We start from the raw sequence: 18,850 nt of genomic DNA on the forward strand, positions 1-18,850 counted from the left end.
CTCTTGCTTGGATGAGATTGAGGCTTGGATGTCCAAGAACTTCCTCAAGCTGAAAAGCACCAAAACTGAAGCTCTTTTAATTAGCAACCCCCATCAACTTTGTTCCTCTGTAAATTGTGTTTCCTTTTCTGACCGTACCATTACCCTCTCCCCTTCAGTTACAAATCTGGATGTCAAGTTAGACTCCCATCTGTCATTTGATACACATGTCCATCACCTTTGTAAAATTGCATTCCTTCATCTCCGAAACATAGCTAAACTCCGTCACTACCTCTCCCTCTGTGATGCTGAAAAGCTGGTTCATGCCTTTGTCTCATCCAGACTGGACTATTGTAATGCACTCCTTATCGGGATACCTAACTAGAGCCTTCAGAAGTTACAACAAATTCAAAATAGTGCTGCAAGAATCCTGATGAGGGTGTGGAAATATGAACACACTTCACAAATCCTTCGGCCACTTCATTGGCTCCCTATCCATCTCCGCATCGAATACAAACTCTGTTTGTTTACTCACCAATGTATCCATGGAAATGCTCCACAATATCTCAAGGAACTCCTTATACTACATTCCACTGCAAGAAACCTCCGTTTTGCAAATACCTACCGCCTTCACCCCCCTGTGACCAAACTTCATACAATGGGTGACCGAGCCTTTGCAGCCGCTGCTCCAAGGCTCTGGAATGCCCTACCAGACAGCCTAAGAACACAGTTGATTGTGGGCTGTTTTAAAAAACAGCTAAAGACTTTTCTATTTAGGAAAGCTTATTAACAAGAATGCTATAATTACTGTTGTTTTATCTCTGTTTTTATCTTGCTTTGCCTTTGTTTAAACTTTTTATGTAGCTCTTTGAGATTTACTGCTAATGTATAGTGCCCTATAAATAAAATGCATTATTATTATTATTACTATCATGATGCAAAGAGCTTTGTTTATAAGAAGTCATAAAAGGTATTTTAAAAAATCACTTTGAAAATTGATGTAGTCTGAGATGTCATGTAATGAAACATGCACATCTTAGATTTCATGCCATTAGATTGAAAATTTTACAAAAATATGCAAAAAAATGACAAGAAAAAGAAAAACTGTAAAGTCAGTTAAGAAAAAAATTTATATAGTTCCACTGATATTAAGTGCTATCAAAAAGTTCTTTACAAAGTAATCAGAAGCATAAAAAATATCAGAGTTAAAGATCGAACAAAGTCATAAAGAGCACTACAGAGCGCACTACCAAAATGTAATGAGGGTGTTTCATAATGAGCACTACTATAACAAAACAGTTGAAAAATCTGTCATCCTACACCAAAGTAATGCAACAGACAGACATTCTATAGATGTTTTTTGCTATAAAAATGAAAGTCGATGGTGCTTCGAGTCTGCACTCTGTAAAGAGCACCACATATTACTATAATATGTTTAAATTAAATCGAATTTAACAAGTGCAACCTTTGTTATTTAAATCCAAAGTTACAAGCTATTTTATCATCATGTTAATTATGGTATGATTAATGTTATGTTCTGGTAAGTAAGTAAGCCATTGTGGTTTGTTTTAATTAAATGTGTGGTTTATTTAATCTAATAAAGCTGTCACCTACTCTTTCTTCCTCACTTCTGAAACATTCTCATGATTTGCTTTTTCTTTTACTGGTTGGGGGCTTTTCTCCTTGTTAGAGCTGTAATCTTCCTACAGCCAAGTTTGAGCTTCAATAGTTCTTGTGGGAGGTGGCTAATTTAAATTCCAAAACAGTGCTTTTCTTCTGGGGTAAAGTAGTGGCTTTTGAAAACTACAAGAACACTCCTGGCCTCTAGAAGGCCTCTGTGTTTTTGTTCCCAAGAGACCAGATAATCTTGCAATACCTCATTCTTTCCAAACAAAAACAATTGTATAGTGCACTAATATGTTTCACCCGCAGTCTCTGTATTCGGTCTTAAAATAATCAGAATAAACAATAATACTGAAAAAGGTAAAACATATCACATACAATATTTTAAACTATCAGAAAAAAAATGAACGTAGTGTCATTGCTTATAACATGTAAACCCAGAGTTTATTCCCTCTTGTATTTGTGATGCAATGTCTACTATGACTTAGTTGACACTAATGACAGAATGACCAATGAGGCAATTCTGTGTTATGGTGAACCTCAGATAGGCCTTGATATGTATCACCTTAGAAAAGTTTCACTCTGCCCCTGCTACTATCATGAACTTTATACCTTGGCCTTCTAGATGTAGCCTGCTGACAAAGATTCATGAGAAAGTTATGTAATAGGGTATGTAATGTTAGATAAGGTTAACTAGCTACTGATCCTATCATCATTTAACATTAATGTTACTAATCCAAAAACCTCACATAAAAATATGTATGGTGGCACTGTGGCATGCATACTTTTATGTTTAGCTCTCTTCTATTCTTTTTTTTTCCATTGAAAAAGCAGCAGATGGTTTTGACCTTTCCATAATCTACTATGACAAAACTGTTCAATATATTTTTTCGGGTATTTTAATGATTACATCATCTATGCACTGTCAACAAATGACTGCCCATATCCTCCCCACCCTGTCAATCATGTCCTGTTAAAGACTAAAGCAACTTAACATGCTAAAGAAGTACTTTATATTATTTAACTTATTGATTAATCCATTTAATTGTAAATCTGACAACATAACAGACTTTGCACTGTACAGTGCATCATTGGCTCGGGTACTGTTCCATACACTTGTGTGCATTTAAAGAAAACAGTAGCCCATTATATGCATTTTATTAGACGTAATTTCCCTGACCTGTACATTGAGAAAACAACTCCACTCCTCCCCCTTCTTGAGTCCTGTGAACTGATGTTTGGATGTGATCGTGGAGATTGGGGAGACATTTTCAAAACAAAAAAAAAATCAACTTAAATATTTTTTCATAAAATCCCACAAGTACACCAAAAATAAACTGCAGAAAGCACTTTCAACTGGGAAGCCGCATACCATGGTGAGGAGGGGCAACACTTTGTACAACATAAAGCACTAGAAATTGTATTCTGTAATGTTATAAACAGTATTAAATATTATTCAAAGTTAGTTTAAAATTGCAGAATTTCTGCATCAATGTGATGGACTTTACTAAATGTCTACGGACAAGAAACAGTTATAAAAGTTATTAGTTATTTTTACTCAATCAAACACGATGTGATGAAAAATGTTTTTCTAATCAGAATTTAAGGCGAACCTCCAGTAAAGTATTCAGCAAACAAGGTCACTCATGTACACAGCATGTGGAAAACACTTTGGCAAATTTAATCATTTAACACTAGTGACCACTTGCAATTGGCGAAATGGTGTTGGCTATTTCAAAAATGTTAGGGTTTCATTGGACAGAACACATAACATAGTACAATCTGTTCAGTTCAAATGTTTTGTCACTTGTATAGAGACATTCATCTAGCATAATAACAGTCAAAATCTCACCCAAAGCAATAAAATCTAGTAAAGTGTTCTCCAATGTGTCATCCCTACCCCCTAAAACAATTTCAACGACCTGGAGCTTATTTCTAGTACAAAAGTGAGCCTTTTTGCCTGTTAACATGAGAAACAGATCACTCTACCAAAATGTAATGTGTATTGAAATGTCACTAAAACCTCACAAATATGCAGGGCTCAAACTAAGCGCTCTTTGTATTGCAGAGTCTACATACAAGTGTTGAAAGTGGACAAATTGTACCACTACAATCTTTTACTTAGTGTGTCTATGGGTAGATACTGGACTGCATGCAGCTATTGTGTGCTATTAACTATTGGTTGTGATGTTGCAAATTCAAGTGGGGCTGACACATTTGTGTTTTGTCTAAATTGGCAAAATGACATGTGCTGACCCTTCATATAAGCATATAAGGCTTAGTCAAACTTTCTGATACTGTGAACATTCTTCATTGCATTCTCCTAACTAAACAGTGTCCAGTACTAACTTCATACAGTCCTATGTAACTTGTTCCAGTCCTTAGAATGAATTATTTAGGCTGTAAAGATTATGGGAAACATTTCTAAATGTGTAAGAGTAAATACAGGAGTAACCGTCACTTACTTTGAGTCTAGGTAAAAAAAACAAAAGGCTATATCTGTTATAAGCTTTGAGTACAGGTTTTTAATATATGCTTACAGAAACAACTAGGTTTATTGTTTGGGTTCAGTAATTTCTAGGGAATTTTGAGGAAAATTAACATCTTATGTATTTCCAAGGACTTTCTTTTGGATAGAAAATATTTTATATGGATACCCATTATTTGGAAAAGACAAGCACTATCTAAAAGGTGGGAGGTGGTCACTTAGAAAAGAGGGAATTTAAAGTTTGTTGCAGATAGGAATGAGCCATATCTGATTAAGAATATGTTTAGCTGGCTAGAAACAGTCCAGAAACCATGCCAGACATTTGAGTTTGTTACAGACTTCCAACATAGATAACAGTTTTAATCTGCAACTTTTTACTAATATTTATCAAATTATGTAGCCAGGTTATCTACTCACACTAGGAAATTTACAGATATTGCACCTGTACTATGGCTTCCTATAGCAGCTCGTATAGAATGTAAATTACTTGTTCTTATATTTAAACCTCTAAATGGCCTTGTTTCTTCTTAAATTTCTGAACTTTTCAGTCTTTACAAACCAGCCTGCTTACTCCAATCCCCAAGCATTGGTCCACTTTCCACTCCTGTTTCATACCTGTCTATTTTTTGAGCCAGATCATTCAGTGTTACAGCTTCCACACTTTGTTACAATCTTCCACAGCATCTCAGCAACTGTCTAAATTTACCCTCATCTAAGTCCGGTCTCAAAACACATCTTTGTGCTTAACATTATTATTTCTTTATTCAAATTGAACTGATGAGTAAGAGCTATCAATCTTTTACAATAATAAAAAACTATGCTACATATTCTTAGTTGTTTTATAATATTGTGTTATTTTAACATTTGAATATTTATATTGTATTGTAATACCTCAATGTTTTTCTCCAGGTGTGCTCAGGATATTTTTATTTTGATTCTTCAAGTAAAGTGAATAGGTACTATTTAAATAAAATGTTTGATTATTAACAACAACATTACCTGGGAGTGCCATACAAACAGTGGAGCACTGGAACAGTAATTCATTGATGTACTGTATATCTTGTCACTATCCACATTCAGATAGTGTACAGAACAGACTAAAAAGCTAATAAGATGTTAGATTATACAGAAGGATGTCTCTAGTACAAGTCAAGGTAGACTATTTGCTTTGGCTACATAAACAGACTAGTGGGGTTTCACATGAAATACTGTGTGCAGAACTGGTCTTCGAAGGATCAAAAAAGACATAAAAGAACTAGAGTACGTCCCTAGATGAGCAACTAAACTGTATATAGGTCTATTGAGTATGAGCTGTGGTGAAAGATTAAATAAGCCTATTTTCTTCATTTTAAGCATGCAAGACAGAAATTTTCAAACTTATGAAGGAAATTATTATAGTGCATTCAAGCTGTCAAAACAAGTTTATCTATCAAGAACATGTGGGCACATATGGAAGCTGGTCAATGGTAAATTCTTTACAAATGTTAGAAATGTTTTCTTCATGTTAAGAACTATAAGCATGTGGAATAAATTACCATGTAGCGTGGTGGATAGAGGTACTTGGGGTCCTTCAAATTTGACTGGATGATAATTCCTCAAAAATTATGTAAATAACAATCAATGAGCCATGCTGGGCTGAGTGGCCTTTTCACATCAAAATTGTTCTTATATTTAAATGTTTTTAAAAGGGTTGACAGTATTGTTTTAATTATACATAAAATTATATAATTAACATGGAAATTTTCATACAGACATGTCACAAAATATACTTTCATGTCGTGCAACCTTCATCTGCTTACCCACCATCAAAAACTTAATTGGTTTGACAGAACTACGGCTTACTGTATCAATCAACACTTATAAACACTCCAAATGACATCAAATAGACCTGAACAAGAATACAAATTATGGCTCAAAAAATTGTGTGAATGCAGTGTACCTGGTAAAGCAGTTAGGGCCATCATGCCATAGTAAGAGAAGGCGCCAGCTTCAAACTTCATACCTTCTTTTCCTGCTTCTACTTCCACTTTCCCCTGTCAAACAAAGCAACTTGCAAATGATCTGTACATATGCTTTCACAAAGCAAATTATGAAAACAATACCTCTATAAGTAAAAATAATTATTGCATCATTTGAATTCATACATCTTATTTTTTTTGTAAAAGTAATTAAGCAGGTGCAATGAATACTAATTTTTATTTTCTTTTTCAACAATAAATAACACACTATGACAATAAAAAATAAGAACTCCAATGTATCTAATGAAATACAGCAATGAGCAGTAACAATAGGAAGATATAAACCAAATGTGGGGCTTTTCCATATAGCCTGACCTCAGCTAAGAATGCGTTTCAAGAGATAAATCACTGCAGCACATAATATACCACAGGCAAAGGAAAAGTATTGTGTTACTCATGTTCACTGGAGTTAACAAAAAAGTTGGCACTGGGAACTCTGGTGCCAGCATGCCTGACCTGTAAAATTAGGATGAAGTAATCCACAGGCTTGTTCCGATGATAGAGGTAGTGTTCTGGGTTTTTCTTATTCTTCTCATCAAACTTGAGCTCTTGTATGACATTGGGGTGCTTAAGCAGCCTTAGAAGGATTTTCTCTGACATGTGAACCGTGCTGAAAGGCTCCACTTCTATAACAGTTTGAGAACAGAATAAATGAGAAAGAAAGAGAGACTACTACAGTATGTGCTTCAGGACAGATCTATTACACTTCAACCACTCACTCAAGCTTTCAGGGCTTTTAACCTCAATTTATATTCACTGCAAGCTTAACAATAATTAATCTACATCTCAATTGCAAAATATTTCAAATAAAATCTAAGCTTGAAATATACCAAAACCACTCTTTAAACACACAAATAACATAGCTTGAAATTCACATGTAGATATCTATAACACAAAAAAAGAGAGACATACTTTTAAAACACACAAGACCTACATAACACAAATTAGAATTAAAGAATTATTTAAATCTCTGAAAACCCACATTAAGGGATACCCTATATCTTAAATGGTACCAAGTTAAATAAAGCAATGAAGAGGTGGACATATTGCAAATGCATATGGCAATCTTCTGGGCTAGCAGCTTTCCAAATCTGATGGTTCAGGTACGTTTTCTGGTAACCTAACTTTATGTAATGTGGCACCCGGACGGGGCTCATGCCCGGACGGGACGCCCAGGAAGACGGGAGGAGGGCTCATTCCTCCTCCAGACCGCGATGGGGCGTCCGCCCTGGTTGTATTGGGCCATGGGTACCGGGCTTGGAAGCCCAACCCTGTAGGGGCCTGTGGTCACTGCCAGGGGGCGTCCCCCTGCCTGAAGGACCCTGGACCTCAGTACTTCTGCCACACCAGGAAGTGCTGGGGGGAAGAAGAAAGGGAACACCCGGAGTGCTTCCGGGAGGACAGCCAGCATTTCCGCCACACTGGGGCGTGTCCGCGGGATTGCTGGTGCACACCTGGAACACATCTGGGTACGGATAAAAGGGGCCGCCTCCCTTCATTTGAGGCTGGAGTCGGGTGGAAGCAGGACAAGGTGCAAGAACGAGAGAAGGAGGCGGTCCGAAGAGGCAGAGTGGTTGGCCTGGAATTTGGGGAAGATTGGGGTTTGTGGCACTTGGAGTTTGTAAATAGTAGTATAAATAAACGTGTGTTGGGTGACATGAGCGTGTCTGCCTGTCTGTATCCAAGCCAGTCTCCACAATAAACAGAGTGGGATTTACCTGCACCCCTTTAAAGCAATGTTTATTTGTAAAGTAATATTCTAAATGAGAACGTAACACTCTATTTTCTACATATAATTTGCATCTTTGGGGAGAATATTTTAGTAAACAGATGAATTATAAAGATTTATAGCATGTTGATGCATGGTCTTTTTCCCCAATGTATGCAAAAATATTTAATGAAAAACAGAATACTATATTAATATTGTTTTTTCATATTTGTTTTCAGACTTAATTTTGATGCAACAAATTTGCTGTCCCCTTCCTGTGGTATTTATTACTTTATGGAATATTGTCCATATTTAATCAGTTGAAAAATTTCTTCCAATGCATTTGAAAAGTTTTTTTCTGCTAATTTTTGTCATAATGCTCAGTAGTAGGTGTGTTCTTGTAAGATGGTATTTAAGTCACTATAAGCAGCTGCCTTTAAAAATGACACCCAATGAAGATCGCACATGAAGAACTGGGTGATTTTATTTAATTGTTTTTGATTAGGAAAATACTGCATGGACCAAATATCTGAAACATATTTTAGTCCACTGTGCCAATAGTTTGGTTGTCCAGAATTAAAAACTAGGACTACTGATTTATCCACCCCTACAATAAAAGGGCCAATGACAACATTTTTATAAATACTACAAATTACATAAACAAACAAAATGAAATAAAATACACCTCAATGCAAAAAAATTATACCTTTGTAATCAATGACCCAAAAAAAAAAAACACATAGCTTGCACAACCTTCTTTCAGAATAACATAGGAAAACAAACTTTGTTTCTATAACTTCCCTAATTTCCCTCAGTATTAGTAAATTTTAAACATTTAATTTAAATGAGAGTTTATCATTAAGTCAAATACCAAGGTATTTATAATGGAAGATATGTTCAATGTGATTACTATCTAGATTTCTACAATAGGAGAACAACATACATTTTCTAGTATCAACATTTAGTGTAAGTATGAGATTTATAGGAGCATTTTGGACATTGGAAAAAGCATTTTGAAATCTCTGACTGGGAAAATGAACAGAATCTGCTGGACACCAGAACACAGTTTCATCAGCATATACATGAATATTACAATCATTTAGATTTAAAGTTACATCTATCTACTGTATCTATATACAGTACATTCAACACAAAGTTGACTGACTGACTGACTCAACAACAAAAACACTGTTTCCTGTTAGAAAAGCTAAATACCCCCAAAATCTCAAGAACGCTTTGACTGATTTAACTGAATCTTGGTGATGTTGTAGAAAAAAGAAAATGATCTGACATCTGACCCATGTTTCTTTTTTTTTTTTGGTCAATTTTTGTTAGTCATAATGTTGTAGTTAGTAGGCTATTCTTAGGCACCTTGTTCCTTTTCTGTCTCGGCATAGAGAAATGGGGGTTGCAGTTCATGCAAATGAACACCACCAGCACAACACCGCAACTGACCAGACTGAAGTTATAATCACACGGAGAAATGGAGCTTCCACTTTATGCAAATGAACACCCCTACCAGAAGCAGAGTGGAAGGAAGAAAGTTCAGCAAAGCTCAAAAAAGACATGCCTTAGTAAGTTGTGTCATTGGGTACATACAGTACTCCCTGTTCTGTTGGCTTCTTACTTCATACAATGTGGTATAAACTCCTAAAAACTTGTCCCCAGTCTTTCCCTTTGTATTTTCAAATAAGCATGTATAGATAGAGAGATAAGATACCTTACGATGGAGGGCTGCTTCCCAGGGATTTATGTTACTTTAGTACGGTCAATGACAGCAACCCTCTGGCAGTGTTACTGTTTGGACACCTGCAAGACTGCCATATAGATGTAGTGCTGCTGGAAGGAGATGTGGGAGGGAGGCTTCCCTGTTATTCTAAAGCTCAATGTGACTCAGACATGCTTCTGAGCTATGCCTCTGATGTACTGGAGGTACTTCCAGGTCTCACTTTAAAAAAAATCTCCCCATCTTAGCCAGGTGAGTCAGAGTCAGGAACAGAGTAGAGCAACACTCACCTGGAGTGGAGGTAGAGGAAGAGAGTGGTTTATTTTCTGTGTTTATTGTAAATTAATTAAGTTTTGAAGATATTCCACTAAAATAAGCCTTTTGAACGCATAGTTGTTTGTGTATATGTATATGGCACTTAATTTATTACATCAGCTTAATCAGAATCAGAGGCACGAGAGAGCCAGACTTTAACATATAAGAATCAGACACAACACAGGGACTAGGGCGCCAGCCTACTGAAGGAAACACTCTCACACTAGTCAAATTCACCTAACACACATGGCAATCACTGACTAATATGACCACTTAGGTTATTCAGAGGTTTAATATGTAGTGTTCTCATCTAGCCACCTACCTTTCTCAGGAATACATGCTTAAGGGTTGCCTTCTAGGTTCTCATAATTCAGGTAATTCTCCTCCACAGAGAGTGTGGGCACTGTCACTTATCTCTTCTTCCCTGTTGCCTCTTGACAAGAAAACTACTGACATCACTTCCATAACTAGACACGAAGTCCTGTTCCTTCCGCCCATATTTAAACACCACTGAACTCGGAAGTTGGTGTTCACTTGAAGCAGGTTCTAGCAAGATAACCAAGCCTCCAGATCTCCTTAAATTTGACAGAACTTTATTATTATTTGGTTGCCTATTAAATGGGGTTTTACCAGGCTGGTACCCCAACACTTCCATGTGTCTTTGCGTTTTCTTTTGCAGCGGTATAGTCAGCAGAATAATAATAATACATTTTATTTATATAGTGCCTTTCCCATGCTCAAGGCACTTCACAGAGTTTAAGAAAGAATGGCAGGGTATACAGTATATAGCATTGTACTAAACCAGATAAATAAATAAAGAAGAGTAAGATAGTAAATTCAGAGAAATGCCTAACAGACAACATAATTGATGGTCAGACAACATAATTGATGGTCTAGCACACACACACAGGTTACAGTGGGGAAAAAAAGTATTTAGTCAGCCACCAATTGTGCAAGTTCTCCCACTTAAAAAGATGAGAGAGGCCTGTAATTTTCATCATAGGTATACCTCAACTATGAGAGACAAAATGAGAAAAAAAATCCAGAAAATCACATTGTCTGATTTTTGAAGAATTTATTTGCAAATTATGGTGGAAAAAAAGTATTTGGTCAATAACAAAAGTTCATCTCAATACTTTGTTATATACCCTTTGTTGGCAATGACAGAGGTCAAACGTTTTCTGTAAGTCTTCACAAAGTTTCACACACTGTTGCTGGTATTTTGGCCCATTCCTCCATGCAGATCTCCTCTAGAGCAGTGATGTTTTGGGGCTGTCGCTGGGAAACACGGACTTTCAACTCCCTCCAAAGATTTTCTATGGGGTTGAGATCTGGAGACTGGCTAGGCCACTCCAGGACCTTGAAATGCTTCTTACGAAGCCACTCCTTCGTTACCCAAGCGGTGTGTTTGGGATCATTGTCATGCTGAAAGACCCAGCCACGTTTCATCTTCAATGCCCTTGCTGATGGAAGGAGGTTTTCACTCAAAATCTGACGATACGTGGCCCCATTCATTCTTTCCTTTACACGGATCAGTCGTCCTGGTCCCTTTGCAGAAAAACAACCCCAAAGCATGATGTTTCCACCCCCATGCTTTACAGTAGGTATTGTGTTCTTTGGATGCAACTCAGCATTCTTTCTCCTCCAAACACAATGAGTAGAGTTTTTACCAAAAAATTCTATTTTGGTTTCATCTGACCATGACATTCTCCCAATCCTCTTCTGGATCATCCAAATACTCTCTAGCAAACTTCAGACGGGCCTGCACATGTACTGGCTTAAGCAGGGGGACACGTCTGGCACTGCAGGATTTGAGTCCCTGGCGGCGTAGTGTGTTACTGATGGTAGCCTTTGTTACTTTGGTCCCAGCTCTCTGCAGGTCATTCACTAGGTCCCCCCGTGTGGTTCTGGGATTTTTGCTCACCGTTCTTGTGATCATTTTGACCCCATGGGGTGAGATCTTGCGTGGAGCCCCAGATCATGGGAGATTATCAGTGGTCTTGTATGTCTTCCATTTTCTAATAATTGCTCCCACAGTTGATTTCTTCACACCAAGCTGCTTACCTATTGCAGATTCAGTCTTCCCAGCCTGGTGCAGGTCTACAATTTTGTTTCTGGTGTCCTTTGACAGCTCTTTGGTCTTGGCCATAGTGGAGTTTGGAGTGTGACTGTTTGAGGTTTTGGACAGGTGTCTTTTATATTGATAACGAGTTCAAACAGGTGCCATTAATACAGGTAACGAGTGGAGGCCAGAGGAGCCTCTTACAGAAGAAGTTACAGGTATCTGTGTGAGCCAGAAATCTTGTTTGTTTGTAGGTGACCAAATACTTATTTTCCACCATAATTTGCAAATAAATTCTTTAAAATCAGACAATGTGATTTTCTGGATTTTTTTTTCTCATTTTGTCTCTCATAGTTGAGGTATACCTATGATTAGGGATGGGAATCGAAAACCGGTTCTTGTTGAGAACCGGTTCCCACTGTTTCAATTCCTTGGAATTGTTTGTCATTTTTGCAAACGATTCCCCTATCGATTCCAGTCGCCTCGAATGACGTCACCACGTTGCGTAGCGTCATTTACCCAGCAGGAAACATGGGGCGCCTAAGCGGCACAAAATGCTCAAAAGTTTGGTTAAACTTCACGAGAAAGGATGACAACAGGGCAACCTGCAATACTTGAAAAGTAGATATTTCATCAAAGGAAGGAAACACTACGAATATGCAAAAGCATTTGCTCACAAAACACGCGATAACCTTAAATGAATGTCGTGTTTTTGATCCGCTCCGGACTAGTGAATCTCAACCCAGCAGCAGCGGTAACGTTTGCACGTCCTCTCCCGTTAATACGGCAGGTAACTAATCAACTAACATTGCATAATATGTTAGCGCGATTTGCCTTATTGCAAAACCTGCTATTACTGTGCATTGCATTTAGATGACCATGACGAGAGAGACAGACAGAGTCTGGCTGTCTCAGATGCTGGCAGTTCTCGCTGCAGTCTACCGGTAGCCTCTCCTTTCACAGAGGCGGGGAAAAGTAAAATGACACAGGCCAGGATAGACGAATGTCACCGAGCAGTGACTAAGTTTGTGGTAAGAGGCTTGCACCCATTTGCCACAGTAGATGCCCCCGATTTTCGGGGTGTGTTTAATTGTAGGCTAAGTCAGGGAATGTCAAAGTTGCATGTTCTCCTCTTACTAGATGTTTCATCCGTTTCCATTTCTGAGCTGAAACATGTGTTGAAGGCAGCCGTCACTGCAGATGGATGGACAAGTTTTAGTCAAGATCATTACCTCACAGTAACGCTGCATTATGTCAGGAATGGCCAGGCTCAAGAAAAAGTCCTCAAAACCAAACCAGTGTACCAGGCACAGACAGGGACAGCTGTAGCAGAGGAGATTGATGAGATCTTGGAGGAGTATGGTATCAAAGACAAGGTTGTGGCAGCCACTGTTGATAATGCGGCCAACATGGATGTAGCTGTCAAAATAGTTGATGGTTGCAGAATTGCACAGTGCACAGTTCCATTGGACTTGAGTTAATTGTATTTGTTGCTGGCTGATGTAGTTTTATTTTTGAGTGCTCAGCTCATATATACTTTTAAAAAGGAGAGTGTAAATGTTACTGGACATTCTTGTGTAATTGCCACAGAATAATTTATGTTATACTTTGTTATTGCTATAGAAGAATATTTATTTTATTATTATTTTACATTTACAAATTTTTTTCTGGGGACCCCGTGGCACCCCATCGAGGAGCAGTAGGCTGTGGATCTCTTAAGATCTCACTGTTGGGTTTGTAAGGTTATCTTGTTCAAAGATAAGATATAAAACAAAGTTCTAAGCTAAGAGACCTGTGTGTTCTCCTTTTTTAAAAATAAGAATCGATAGGAGAATCGATAAAGAATCGAATTGTTAAACAGAATCGAAAATGGAATCGGAATCGTGAAAATCTTATCAATTCCCATCCCTACCTATGATGAAAATTACAGGCCTCTCTCATCTTTTTAAGTGGGAGAACTTGCACAATTGGTGGCTGACTAAATACTTTTTTGCCCCACTATACATAAGCTTCTTGACATAGAGGTACGCTGAAAGAAGGGTAATAAAGTCAGGTAGAGCTAAAGGTCTTCCTGAACAAATGAGTTTTGAGTTGTTTTTTAAAAGAATTCATGGAGTCAGCTGATCTAATTAATTTCGATAGGTCATTCCAGAGTCTGGGCGCTATACAGCTGAAGGCCCTGTCACCCATGGAGTGTAGATTAGTAGATTGCCAGAATCAGAGGACCTTAGTGGGCGGACAGGCACATAGTGATGGAGAAGGTCACTGATGTAGTTTGGCGCAAGGTCATTTAAGGCTTTGTAGGTTATTAGTAGAATTTTATATTCAATTCTGTAAGACATACGGAGCCAATGAAGGCGAAGCAGGATGGGTGTTATGTACTCGCTGCTGCTGGTTCGAGTAAGGACTCTTGCAGCCGAGTTTTGAATAAGCTGGAGCTGTGATATAAGATTAGAAGGGGCACCTGCAAGTAGAGAATTACAATAATCGATGCGGGATGTGATAAAAGCATGGACAAGTTTCTCAGCGTTAGAAAAGGAGAGGAAGGAGCGAACACGTGATATGTTACGGAGGTGAAAGTAAGAATGTTTCTTAATGTGATTTATGTGGTCGGAATAAGAAAAGGAGGAATCAAAAATGACACCAAGATTCCTTGCATCAGAAGAAGGTCTGATGAGATCACCGCCAAGATTGACTGAGAAGGAGCTCATTTTATTAAGTTGCACTTGAGTCCCAATTTGCAGTTCAGTTTTGTTGCAATTTAATTTTAAAGAGTTATGCTCCATCCAGGTTTTAATTTCACTTAGACAAGTTGTGAGCTGAGACAGCTCTGATGAAGTTCCACTTTTGACATTGAAATAGAGTTGAGTATCGTCTGCATAAAAATGATAACCCAGTACAAAGTTACAAATACTATGGCCAAGGAGAAGCATATAAATACAGAAAAGCAGAGGGCCAACGACATTGCCCTGTGGAACTCCTTGTATAACTGGAGCTGTGCTGGACCTGATGTTGCCAAGGCTAACAAACTCTTGCCTATCTGTAAGATAGGACTTGAACCACTGGAGGGCAGTGCCAGAGATATCCAGCATGTTCTCCATTCTGGACAGTAGAACGTCATGTCTCACAGTGTCAAATGCTGCACTGAGGTCTAACAGAATTAATATGCTGGCTTGTCCAGAGTCTGCTGCCATAAGCAAATCATTGGTTACCTGTAGCAGAGCAGTTTCACAGCTGTGCTGTGCTCTGAAACCAGACTGAAAGGGTTCCATCAAGTTATTAGAGGTTAAGTAGTTGGGTGAGTTGGGAAGCTACAACATGCTTGAGAACTTTTGACAGAAAAGGTGGGAAATAGGCCGAAAATTGTTAAGATTGTCAGCATCAAGACCAGACTTTAACATTGGGGTTATAGAAGCGGTTTTAAAAGTGAGCGACACAAAGCCAGTGTCAAGGGATGAGTTTATTCTTGTAATAGTCGGGATTATGGCATGAAGGAAGGATTTAAGTAGTGTGGTGGGGATGGGGTCCAGTACACAAGTAGTCGGCCTCATCTTACAAAGCAGGCCATTAACAAAAGCAGATGTGACTGGTGAAAACTTAGAGAAGGAGCTGGATGGAGTGGGAAAACAGGGAAAGATATAAACAGATGATGTATTTAAGATAGTTGAATTATTTAGATCTTTAATTCTGTTATGGAAAAAGGGGAGGAATTTCTCACAGACTTCAGCAGAAGAGGTAGTTGGGCCAGATGTGGGTTGGAGTAGTTTATTAACTACAGAGAACAAAACCCGTGGGTTATCGTGGCCACTTTCTATTATACTGCCATAATGAGTGTTCTTGGCAGCAGTAAGTGCTTCTCTGTAAGCTCTTTGGTGGTCAAAGAAAGCCTGGATGTGCACGGTGAGGCCAGACGTACGTGAAATTCTCTCAAGGCATCGGCCAGCTGCTTTCATAGATCACAATTCTGAATTATACCAAGGAGCTGAACGCTTAAAGGAAACCTCCTTATGTTTAAATGGAGCTGTTTTATCTAATGCTGAATGAAGGGCTGTGTTATAGTGGTCAACAAGACTATCTAGTGTTGATGGAATAGGTGAAGACCGTAAAAGATCAGAAATGGATCCAGAAAGGATAGAATTTGGACAGACATGGAAGAACAGACAGATCTTTGCTTATACAGTATCTAAGTGACCAGCTTCATCAACTGCAGGTTTAAGTTGTGCTACAGCAGACAAACTTCGTGGAAGCTGAGGCACACAGAACAGTGCAGGATGCAATATGAGAAGAGAGAGGCCACAGTCCTTTGCAGAAATTTTTATCGCTTTGCCCACACAACAACAATAAAGCCTATATGTTAACATTTGAGGATGCTGAAACCGGCACCATAGGGCTGAAGAAGAACGAGCACATATAATTGTTCCATTTAGACTAGGAGAAACCCAAAGGGTATATGATGTAGAGGATAGAGAGAGATGAGAAATTACAAGTTGGGTTAAAAAAAAAGGAGTTCCTCACCTGTTACAGCTTCATACCCAATTTACAAACAAGATGATGCTGACAGTGGTGTTATCACCAGAACAAATCTTTAAAAAACACAGGTGTTTTAGTTTTGGGGACAACTTGCCAGATAACTTAAACCAGGTGAAAATAGTGTTTATCTGGCTTGGATAACAGAAAGCTACAGCTGTTAATACTTCGATACAGCTAGTAGTGCCCATGAATGAAATATGCCTAATAGACACTTTTCTTGTTTGAAGTTACCATCATTCAGAATGGTTCATCATTAAGATATTACTACAGAGTTAGGTGCATTGGCGATCCTAAATTGTCCCTAGTGTGTGCTTGGTGTGTGCCCTGCGGTGGGCTGACACCCTACCCGGGGTTTGTTCCTGCTTTGTGCCCTGTGCTAGCTGGGATTAGCTCCAGCAGACACCCGTGACCCTGTGTTAGGATATAGCAGGTTGGAAAATGACTGACTGACTGAATCATTTCTATTGCTGAGTCAGCCAGAATGTTGTAACTTACTTTCTTGAGCAGTGAAATGGATGAATTCAGGCTGCAATTCAATGACTTAACCACACATTTTAGCTTTAATTGCACTGTGCTACCTTTTTCACCATTACACATTCACAAAAATTTCCTTTCTCCCTCCTCCTTTTTCCATTCATTCTGATGAAACCCATCTGGCATTAAAATAACATCTGTCAGACAGTTTTCCGCAGTACCTAAATTATCACACTACCTGAAAGTTCTGTCACTCGTCACGAGATATAAGAATTCAGACAACTTGCATGGAAGCAACAGAACATTTCTCACTACATAAAGTCAGGCCAGGTCTGAATCCTTTCCACCTTACCCACATCCATCGCCAGATTAGCTTGTAACTTTTATCCTTGCTCCTGATATGAGCTCTTTCACCATTTTCATTTTCGGACAAGCAGCTCTTCTGATAGGGTGTAACATTGCTCTTTAGGCAGTGTTGATCACAGTGCTACCATGTAAATATGGGTATGTCTAATATATCCCATTTTACATTTCTTAGAGTCTCCCACATTCTCAGCATGGTGCCTAATCAGTTGCACATAGATGTCACTATGCTTGCTGTATATACATAAACTTCCAACAATGGGTAGGGGGACAACGTGACCTTGGTGGTAAGATAAATGCATTATTGTGGAGAACTAAGGTGTCCCCTTGGTGGTCAGGCTGCAATGTGCAGCTATGCTCTGATTTGCAAAAGAGAAGGAAGGGAAATGTTGCTACAGCATATTGACCCACTTCAAATCCTAGAAACAACACAAGCCAGGAGTGACAGCATAACTTAGTAAGTTAAAACTGTTGTATAGCTTAGTAAAGAGGTAATGCATAGATAGAATGGACACAGAGGAGGTGGACATAGAACATAGATAATAGTTTATTTCTTTTTACCTGATCAGCCTGTAAATGTCAACACTCTATGCAATAAGTTAAAGTAAATCATGATTCAGTGTATATTGCTTTTGATTTAAACCTTCTTGTACCTTAGCAACAGTACAAGATTACAGATCATATCATTACATTCAACTATGATTCAAATTATCACTTTAAAAGGGTATGAATCAGGGTAAAATTATAGGTGAAACTAAAATTTCCATTATTCCTAATTACCCATTTGAATTATAAATAATGCAGTTTTCTGCAAAATTGTGTTTTCCAATGACCATCAACAAAAGCCAAACTCACTCAGCAGGATTAACCGCCACCACTACAACCTAGGTTATTTCTATTAGAAAAATTCCCAAATGAAGCCAGGTAACACAGCTAAAAATGTATATAAATAGAAAATAAAACAGTGCCCCTGTTTATCAATTATCTCATAATTACTCCTAGAAAGTGAACTAAAAGTCTGACTAAAATAAGAATTTGTCCTTGTGAGGAAACACCTCCCAACATAGTTGATTTAAAAGCACTTTGATCCGTCTTTGTTTGTTTGCATGCTTCATCCTTATAATAAAAGGAAAAAAAAATTGGTTAGTTACCAGTTTGTTCCCAAGGTGCACACATGGAGCGGCCGTGGGTTGTCAGGGTTGGAGTGGATAGGGTGGCGCGTGTTTCAATGCAAAGGGCTCTTGGGTGGGGGCACGCACCTACTGTCCGTCGTGTTTCATCCCAGCGTTGTTGTGCTGCAGCCCTGGTGTTTGGAGGTTGCAGCACCACAGACAACACAGATATTGTTTAGGCTAGGCGTGTGACTAGGGAGAGCGAGGGATGTTAGACCCGGGTCAGGTGATGGTTGACCTGGGATAAAAGCTGGTCTTTACGCCACAAACAAGGAGTTCAGTTCAGATAGGAGAAGATTTAATATGAGCGCTGCAGGGGGATGTACCAGCAGGGAATAGTGTAGTATTTTGATTTGCCAGGTCAAGTCAGCTTTAACCCTGAGTTTTTAGAT

At 38.5% G+C, this 18,850-nt stretch overlaps 2 protein-coding genes across 3 annotated transcripts in view; one reads left to right on the forward strand and one right to left on the reverse strand.

Moving 5' to 3' along the window:
• LOC114647247 (cytosolic purine 5'-nucleotidase) overlaps positions 1-18,850 on the forward strand; it is a 1,192,165-nt gene that overhangs the window by 188,167 nt on the left and 985,148 nt on the right. The window lies entirely within an intron of this gene.
• cnnm2b (cyclin and CBS domain divalent metal cation transport mediator 2b) overlaps positions 1-18,850 on the reverse strand; it is a 393,850-nt gene that overhangs the window by 56,568 nt on the left and 318,432 nt on the right. For both annotated transcript variants that reach the window (XM_028795891.2, XM_028795890.2), the window contains exons 4-5: positions 6,565-6,734; positions 6,030-6,123 (exon numbers count right to left, since the gene is read on the reverse strand). In XM_028795891.2, coding sequence (XP_028651724.1) covers positions 6,030-6,123; positions 6,565-6,734 — 264 coding nt within the window. The remainder of the gene's footprint in view (positions 1-6,029; positions 6,124-6,564; positions 6,735-18,850) is intronic.

This window comes from Erpetoichthys calabaricus, chromosome 2 (genome assembly GCF_900747795.2).
Source record: "Erpetoichthys calabaricus chromosome 2, fErpCal1.3, whole genome shotgun sequence".
In the NCBI taxonomy this organism is placed as follows: domain Eukaryota; kingdom Metazoa; phylum Chordata; class Cladistia; order Polypteriformes; family Polypteridae; genus Erpetoichthys; species Erpetoichthys calabaricus.